This window comes from Alexandromys fortis, unplaced genomic scaffold (assembly GCF_014885135.2).
Source record: "Alexandromys fortis isolate MF-2015 unplaced genomic scaffold, M_Fortis_MF-2015_v1.1 scaffold_24, whole genome shotgun sequence".
Classification (NCBI taxonomy): domain Eukaryota; kingdom Metazoa; phylum Chordata; class Mammalia; order Rodentia; family Cricetidae; genus Alexandromys; species Alexandromys fortis.
This window is the reverse complement of record NW_026067906.1, coordinates 7011715-7021053: the sequence shown is the minus strand read 5'-3', so window position 1 is coordinate 7021053 and position 9339 is coordinate 7011715. Positions and strand designations below refer to the sequence as shown.

The following is a 9339-nucleotide window of genomic DNA, read 5'->3' as shown; positions in this document are numbered from 1 at the left end:
GACTTAACAGACATTTATAGAATATTCCACCCAAATAGGAAAGAATATACCTTCTTCTCTGCAGCTCATGGAACCTTCTCGAAAATTGACCACATACTCGGTAATAAAGCAAACTTCCACAGTTAGAAAAAAATATTAGTAACCACCTGTGTCTTATCAGATCACCATGGATTAAAGTTAGAATTCAACAACAGTGCTACCCCCAGAAATCCTACAAACTCATGGAAACTGAACAGTCAACTACTGAACCATACCTGGATTAAGGAAGAAATAAAGAAAGAAATTCAAGTCTTCCTTGAATTCAATGAAAATAAAGAAACAACATACTCAAACTTATGGGATGCTTGTTTTAAAAGAATAGGAGCAGATGCATATAATTTTATTTAGAATTTGAATACATTCATTAGTTACATTGTTTTTAGTTTTGTCAGAGAGCAACAGTTTTCATTGTGATTAAGTGGACATTTTAAAAAGTAGATGTGAGTATCAACTATGCTAGACAAGATGTCATGGCATTAATTATGATGTTTGTTTGGTCTTGGTAAAATCAATGTTGTTCTCTAGATTTTATGCTGCCCCTAAGTAAGTGCTTTACACATGTGGTTTAACAACTGAATTTGTTGGTTTTGTGAGATTGCTTTTATTTTGTTACATGTTGATTTCATTTTTAAAAATAGTTCTAATGAATGGGCTCACTTGGACTGCTCTATCCATTGAGGTTTATGAACCACTTTGAACAAATTGGAATGAAAACCTTAGAAATAAATTGTTGTCCCTTAACAATGGAAGAGTAAGACTGTGCAGTACTGTTCCACAGGAATAAGGAATAACAGCGTTGCAAAGACTAGCACCTTGAAATGCACAGTTGAAGGTCGGAAAGAGAGCTCATGAGTTAAACAACTACGTTACTCTTCAGACTGGAAACAGCTGCTGTTTTTGCTCCTGGAAAACATAAAGACCAAATTTTAATTTGATCCTTACAGACATGATGGAGAAAACGCTAAACCCAGGTTTTGCAGAGGTCAATAATTTAAATAACAAATGCAAGGGAGCTATTAGAGATACTGACAAAATCTAAAGTTAAGATCTTGTAAGTTGCTGTAAAATCCCCAGGGTTCATTTGCTGTTTTAAGATCTCAAACAGTTTCGATATCTTCCTTTTCTCTCCGATTTTTCAGGTTTTGTTGATCTCCCCAAAGTATTTTGTGAAACATCTCGGAAGCTGTTGAACGTGGAAGCCTTTGCTTGGGCCGTCAAACACTACTCTGTGCAAAGCTTGGGGCTGTGCACTCCTTTTGAGCAGCTGCTTACAGCCCTTCGAGTAAATAAAGAACAGAGAACTGGTATGTGTGATTGTGATGTAGGCTTAAGCCTTAGAGGTACTTAAGAGTAGTACATGGCTCATGTGTACATCTATCCGTTACAGTCTTTGCTTGTTGCTGGATATTACGAGCACTGGTAAGTCAGCTCATATTGAGGACAGGTTTTCTTATCCTGTATTAAGAGCACATACGGTTCTTTGTGCTTTCCGCTACATTAGTCCCTGGGTGTCTTTACCACAGTTAGTTCCAAACTCTCTAACTTGTATGAATTCTGCTACTACAGATGTCAAAATCCTTGCATTAGTTTTTATTGCACTTAGATAATTGTCTCTCTAACTGGTTCTTTAGGAAGAATATGAGGAATGTGGATGGTGGTTGCTTGGAAACCAAGATCCTTACTGTCTGTTATCTTGTTTGATTCTCTTTGTTTCACCAACTCTCTCCTTTCTTTCTTTCTTTCTTTCTTTCTTTCTTTCTTTCTTTCTTTCTTTCTTTTTTTTTTTTAGAAAGCTCTAAACTTACAGAAACATTGTTTGAATACTACAGTGACCCTGGATACTTTTGATCTAAATTTGCCGTGTTAAAATCCTACCTCTTTGCTGTAAGCACCTCCACAAATACATTTTTAAAAACCTGGATCCTTTGACCATCAGTCACAGATACCGCATTACCTGCAAGTGTTTTAACACGTATCCCTAAGAACCAGGATATACTCCTACTTATTCTGTAGCGTGCTGGTTCATCCAGGACTTTACCTTGGGTTTAGGAACATTATCTACTAGCAGACTGTATTCAAATTTGTTTTAGTATTGCAGAAATTATTTATAGCTCCTTTTTTTCTTAAAAAAGTTTTTAGATTCATTTTATGTGTATGAGTGTTTGTTTGCCTGCTTGCTGGTGTACAGGTGTGTGCATGTTGCACACAGAGGTCAGAAGAGGGCCTCTGAAGCTAGTTTTGAGCAGCTGTGAGCTGCCATGTGGGTGTCGGACAATCGAAGCAGATTTGTTTCCTTTTTCTTCTTTCATCTTATTGTTTCTGCTGACACTGATGAGTTGCTGCATGTAGGGAGGTTTGCTGGATTATTTCCCCATGATTACATTCAGCTTTTAACTTTTAACTGATACGCTAATTAAAGGATTTCGTTTTCATGAACCTCGCTAAGAAGTGCGTACTTAGTGTTTGCTGGCAAAAGTGGATCCTCAGAACCCTTCATTGTAAAGGGAGCTTATCCCCGTTCTTCCATTTTTTTCATTGTTGTTGTTTCCTTTATCTCTAAGTATTTTAATGAAAATTATTTTACTATATTTTTCCTGGAGCAAAACAGAGGATTTTGGGAAATCGTGGCTCTGGGAAGGGCATTCTGGCTGTAATTGAATTCATCAGCAACCTTGCTTCTGGCATTGTATCCAGTGCCAGCTGTTTCTAACTGGCCTCAGCTGAGTGAAGCCTGGCCTTCTATCCGCCTTCTAAAATTCAAGGACTGTACGTTGAGTATCAAAGAGAAAGTACAGCATATACAAACATAAAGCCATCACCAAGTCTGGATGGATGTTGTCCTGTGCCAGTACAAGGCAGAGTAGGGATACAAGCTATTGACAGCTGTGTGTGGAGGGAAGCTCCTCCCCATCCTGGAGTCTCTCACTTTTCTTTTCTGGGCAGGTATCTGTCAACAGAATGCCACTGTATAATAAACATATACTCCTGGAAAGACTTTATTAGTAAGGTTTTTACATTTTCCCATCAAAGAGGAAAGAAGCTTGGCCTACAAGCAGACATGTCACAAGTAAATACTGCCATGCTATAGTAGATTTATTCATTTCTAACCCAGCCCTAAATTTCAGCTTGCCACTATCCAATTCCCACATGTCTGATTATGTTGAATACTTTGTTAGATGTGCTTTTATTCCATAAAATACAGTGTATACTCTAAAGTGCTGTGCTGTAGAATCTTCTCTGGTGCTATACACTATCAAGTAGAAAACAGTCACATGTGGCTGTTAACCTCTTGAAATGTGCCTAGTATAGCTTTGGAAGTTTAATTTGTATTTTGACTTTGGTAATGTTAAGTGTAAATAATCATGTTGTTGGTAGCTACTGCTTTGGACAGTGCAGGTGGTAAAGTGGCTCATTCGTCTTCTCTGGATTGGGTAACGTTTTTCTTATTGGTGTATAGGAGTTGGTTTTATCTTTATGCGTGTATTCTTCAGGGATGTCTATTTCCACGTTGTTACTTCTCACTCTCTTAAAGCTGTTCTTTGATGAAACAGGTTTTTGTAGTACAGTTTTCTCAAATATAATTAACTACTTGTTATATCAAGGAATGATTTTAATTATCTGCAGATGTTTTATTTTATTCTATCTGAATCATAACTGTTAAACTAATAGAAATCCCATAGATATCATAATAGAATTTATGCTATTTTAATATTGATTTAAAAACCTGTGAATATCAGGTGACAACTCATTAAAATTCCCCTTAGTAACAGTATTTTAATTTTCTCTGTTTTCATTCAGGTGAAAATGTGAAGGCAATTCAGTTTATGAACACAAAAAAATCTCATGAGGTTCAGGCAATGGCAGAGCTGATCTGCAGTATTGCTGATTACTGTGCTTTAAAGCAGGTGAGAAGATTTCCTTGTGAGTATTGTCCACTTTTGGTATCGCTCTGATTTCATTTTCTACTTTTACTTCTATTGGACTGCGGTTCATGCCCTTCTTTCAGCTTTCCTCCTAGTGTTTATTTTACTCGCCAAAGAGATCACATTCAGTGCTCAAATCTCCATTGAGAGATCTGCCACTACACTACACCAAACTAGAGTAAGATGACGCTGTTTACTCTATTACTGCCCTTCATAACTCTATGCATTTGTATTGATATGAAACACTAAGTAAACCCGCGTGGTTTGAATGTGAGATGCCACCCACAGGCTCCTGTATCTGAACACTTGGTCCTCAGTTGGCTGTGCTGAAAGTGGAGGTTAGGGCAACTTTGGGAGGTGGAGCCTAGTTGAGCAGAAGGCGTGGCTCAGATTACAGGTGGGTCTTTACACCAAATGACCTGGATTGTGTCTTTCCATCTCAAATATCCGATTAGAAGTGTAGCTTCCCACTTCAAATTAAGCAAAAATCCCACACAGGTGTGCCCCTCTATTTTGGGGTTTTAGTTAATTATGGATGTAGTCAAGTTGACAGATCAGTAGTCATCACGATGCCTAGAAGGCAAGACTCCATACACTCTAGCTCAAACTTAGGAAAAGAGTCAGAGGGGTTTCCTGTCCCTGGAAGGCAAATACCAAGGAAAGCCACCGTCTTTGGTATATAGAAGCAATTGAAGCTGTGCTTCAGATGGGAGCAGCTTCCATCCTGAGCCTTGAACACTTAAATTGACAGTGTTGTCCATGTGGTACTGGTTTTGGAGACATAAGGTTCTCAAGATTTCATGCTTTCTTCCTTGATATCAGGGAGCACTGAGATCTGGCAGCATGTGACAGAGTCAAAGTCCTCATGAGCTAATGTGAAAAAGCCTTTATAAAGATGAAGTCTGGGTTACTGTGGACAACCCAAGATGTTGGGGTGTCAGAACTGTGGCACTGCCAAGGAAGGACTGCACACAGCAAGTGGAGTCAGTCTAAGAGAGAGATGTATATCGAGGCAGCAAAGCTGGGGTTGTGGAGCTACCTAGCCCTTTAAGAAAATGAGTAGCTCCTCAGCTCTGGTGGAGGCCTGTTAGCCTGCTCTCTACTCCTTTCAGCTCTGTATTTTAAATCCGTAAAGGCTGGCAAGAAGATTCAGCAGATAAAGCTGTTTACCTCCAAGCCTGATGATCTGAGTTAAATGTCTGGGTGGAAGGAGGTACAAGAAATCCCATGTCCTATATTGTTCTGTGGCTTGCGTGTGTATGTGCACAAACATATATACTTAGACATATACACATTTACACATGAATAATTAAATAAAAACAACACAAATTTAAAAATATATCTTCTAAGTTTAAACTGTCTATTTTAAATAGCAACAGCTTTATTTTGAATGAAATAGGTTTTGTTTTGTTGTTCATACTTTGTGTTCTGTATACGAAATCTTTCCTATCCCTAGATCACAAAGATTTTTTTCATATTTTCTTCCAAAGTATATTATTTTTACTATAACATTGAGATCTGTGGTCCACTTTTAATTAATATTTGTTTCCTCTGTGACACACAGAGTGGAGTTCATTTAGCCACCCAGTTACCACAGTATTATTTATTGAAAATATTTTATCCTTGGGCATATCTTTAGATATGACTTTAGACATATCTTTAGACAGACTTGTCTAAAATCTGTTGATGATTTAAGAAGAGGTTTGTAGAATCTTTCCCCATGATTTATGTCTATTTCTACATTACTACTAAACTGTTTTGATTATTGTTTTATGTTAATTCATTTTTGCATGTGTATTGTTTGCCATGTGCCTCTGTGTGTGTACGCATATACACACACGCATGTGTGATGTGTAGATATGGGTGTGTGCTTATGGCAGCCCAAAACTGACATCAGGTAGCTTTTTCATGATTACACTCCACCTTATGTATTGAAGCATTGCCTCTTGTTGAACTCAGACTTTGTTAATTTAGATTGACAAGTCAAACTACTGAGGAACCGGTTTCTGGTTCCATGTGCTTTGATTATTGGTGGCTTTCGTGCCTGCCCCACTTCTGTGTCTGTTCTGGGAATCTTCTTTTTCTATACCTATTATTCATAAGTTTGAACTTTTCATGGTGTCCCAGATTTCCTGTATATTTTGCATTGAGAATTTGTTGAATTTAACATTTTCTTTGTCTGATGAATCTATTTCCTCTGCTTTATCTTCAACACCTGGCCTTTCCCCCAGCTTGGCAAAGAATCGCTACAGTCAGAGCGATGGTCTGACTTCCCAAAAGCCTATGCAGAAAGTCTTGCCCAAATTATTCTGGACTTTGTCTATAGGACATTGGTAATATCTGCTTCAGACTCCAAATGCTTTTCTTTTTTCTAGAAACTTACTTTACTTGATATTATGCTAGGCGCTGTTGCGAATGGTTTACAAGGTCTGTAGCTGCTATATATTAGAGGGTTAAGTATATTCTTTAGGATTTACTTCGCACACAATCATGTCATATACGATAAAAGCATGTTCCTCTCACTTTCAAATACTATGTTTGTTACTTACTTGTTGCTTTGATTTACTATGCTATCTGGAACTGGAAAATGTTTAATAAAAATGATCAGTGATTGGATTTTAATAGAAATCAAACTGAAAAAGCAAACATAGGAGATTATGTAAGTTATATATTGCATTTGTTTATTCATCGTAATAAAATATCTGGAATGTTTCTACTACCAACTGACTGAAATCTTGAATTCATTCTTTCTTGTTTTCCTCAGATAATTGATGTGGGTTCTGGTAAAGGCTACCTAAGCTCCTTTTTGTCCTTAAAGTATGGTTTAAATGTCTATGGCATTGATTCCTCAAATACTAATACTCACGGAGCTAAGGAGAGAAACAGGAAGTTGAAGAAACATTGGCACCTGTATCATGGTCAGACGAGAGAAGATGCCAACGGACTGGCATTGAAACCGCAGAAAGGAATAAAAGCGGAAAAGGAAGCAAAGCATAAGGAAAACTGTGAGAGGGCACTGAAGAACAGCCTTGGGAATCAAGACATGTCTGCTGGTGCTGCGCCAGAGTGCTCAGAGTCGGCAGTTTCAGTCATTAGAAAACAGCAAGGAAATCTACATGCTCAGCCACTTGAAGAAAGGAATTTGTGTTTTGAAAATGCCTTTTCTCTCATGGACTTTCTGCCTATTGACGCCGTTGAACCTACTTCATCACAGGTGCACAATGCAGAAATGTCTGAAGTGAGGAAACAGGAAAGAAATATGATATCTAAACCAAGCGGCCCAAGTATTTATTCACCACTGACCTCTTTTATCACTGCTGATTCAGAGTTACATGACATTATTAAAGATCTGGAGGTGAGTCTACTTCTGAATCTTCTAGTTTGCAAGAGTGCTGTCACCACATAGACTACAGTATGAATAGCTTGTTATTCTACTAATGTGATATTATCTAGCACAGCAGTCCTAAAGATCAAGAGTAAAATGCTAAGCTGACTTTCTTTGTATGCACAACAGTCCAGATTTAATGAGGACATACTATGGAATGCAAAACCCTTTCCTCATTTTACTTTGAAATAAAAGAGCTAGCACAAATACTTGTCTGTAAACCAAATTATCTTATCCACAATTCAGAGTGTTAAAATTCTAGTCCAAGAAAGGTCTAAATGTTTCTATAATTTTTATTGTTTTGAATTGACACTTATAGTAATTGTAGGTGTTCCCTGGACTGCAGCATGTTTTCATGCATCCACACCTGATCCAATCAGGGCAGTGAGAACAGATAAAGAGGTAATTAGCATACCTGTATTGACAGGCGTGCACTATCCTAGAGCAAGTAGCCTATGAGAATTCTTTAAGGCTTTAATGTGTCTAAGTTGTGACACAAATAGTCTCCTTAAAACCTAAATAGATAATGCAACTTCTCTAGTACCAAATGACAAAAGTATGTGGATACAAATTGTCTTGCATGAAAAGTCTGATTTGTTCCTCCTTAATTCAACTTTATGATTCATGTTAAACAAACCCATAATAGATTCAGCTGTAGATGATTGGTAGTTGACAGAATTCTCTGCATGTATACATTGTACTCAGTTTCATGTGAGTACATTTATTATGATTTGAGTAATTGGCAAAAGCATTTCATAAGACAATTTTTACATACAATTCATGATGGAAAATTGAGAACAAAAATACGTATCTTGATTTTTATTTTATTAAGATTGAATAATGAGTAAGCTAAACATATTGGCATTATGTTAGAAATGACAATTTTGTACCTTTTCTGTTTCTTATAACCATGTTTTACAAGATGGGCAGCCTGAATAAGTTCAATCAATAAAAGAAATTTGACTTGTATATTCATAGTATCTCATAAACATCTCAAACCTTAGGTTTATTGAGTAGCTGCATTTTTTTTATCCAACCTGAGCCTGTAATTTGAACTATCTAGCTGCTAAGCAAGTATTAGTTATAAAAGAGATGAAAAATACAAATGAAGAAATTAACAAAACAAAACAAAAAACCAGAAGCTGTAGGAAAATATGGCTACCTTAGCTAAAAGGAACAATTACTTAGTTTGCATACAAAGTGATACATAATACCTTTTGTGTAGAATTGACTACTTAAAAGTTCACATATTTGAAAAGACACATGAAACCTTCCCTTGTATAGTTTTGAACTCTCCTTTTAATCAGTTGACCACCCCCCTTTTGCCTTGTCTCTAAAGGACTGTCTAATGGTGGGTCTGCATACTTGTGGTGATCTTGCACCAAATACTCTGCGGATATTTGCATCCAAGTCTGAAGTCAAAGGAGTTTGCAGTGTGGGCTGTTGCTACCATCTTTTATCTGAAGAATTTGAAAACCAAGATAAAGGTAGTAAATATTCTCTGTGTCATAATTCTTTTTTTTTAATATTTATTTATTTATTATGTATACAATATTATGTCTGTGTGTATGTCTGCAGGCCAGTAGAGGGCACCAGACCTCATTCCAGATGGTTGTGAGCCACCATGTGGTTGCCGGGAATTGAACTCAAGACCTTTGGAAGAGCAGGCAATGAATGCTCTTAACCACTGAGCCATCTCTCCAGCCCCCCATAATTCTTATTTATTTCAACTATTATGGCTACTTTTTTTTTTCTTTTTTGGCCATTATTGTGTCTTAATTGACGTGTCTTGTTTTGGGGAAAGGATTTCACTGTGTAGTCTTGAATGTCCTATGACTCCTTATAAAGGCCAGGCTATCTTCAAGAGACAATAAATGCACTAAATTTCTAATTCTTGATTAAGTATTGGAAGGAAGTATTCTCTGAAATTAAATTCTGTGAGTAGCTGAAATTAGCCTCTATGTGACTTCTTTTAAACAGTGGTATATTTTT

General features: G+C 37.0%; 1 protein-coding gene across 4 annotated transcripts in view; it reads left to right on the top strand.

Annotated features, from left to right (window-relative positions):
* The window catches only part of Mettl25 (methyltransferase like 25), a 101429-nt gene that overhangs the window by 8633 nt on the left and 83457 nt on the right, over nt 1-9339 (top strand). For all 4 annotated transcript variants that reach the window (XR_007590614.1, XM_050135446.1, XM_050135447.1 and 1 more), the window contains exons 2-5: nt 1179-1343; nt 3838-3944; nt 6727-7317; nt 8687-8834. Coding sequence is in view for 3 of the 4 variants with exons in the window: in XM_050135446.1 (XP_049991403.1) it covers nt 1179-1343; nt 3838-3944; nt 6727-7317; nt 8687-8834 (1011 nt within the window). In the remaining variant the exon portion in view is untranslated. The remainder of the gene's footprint in view (nt 1-1178; nt 1344-3837; nt 3945-6726; nt 7318-8686; nt 8835-9339) is intronic.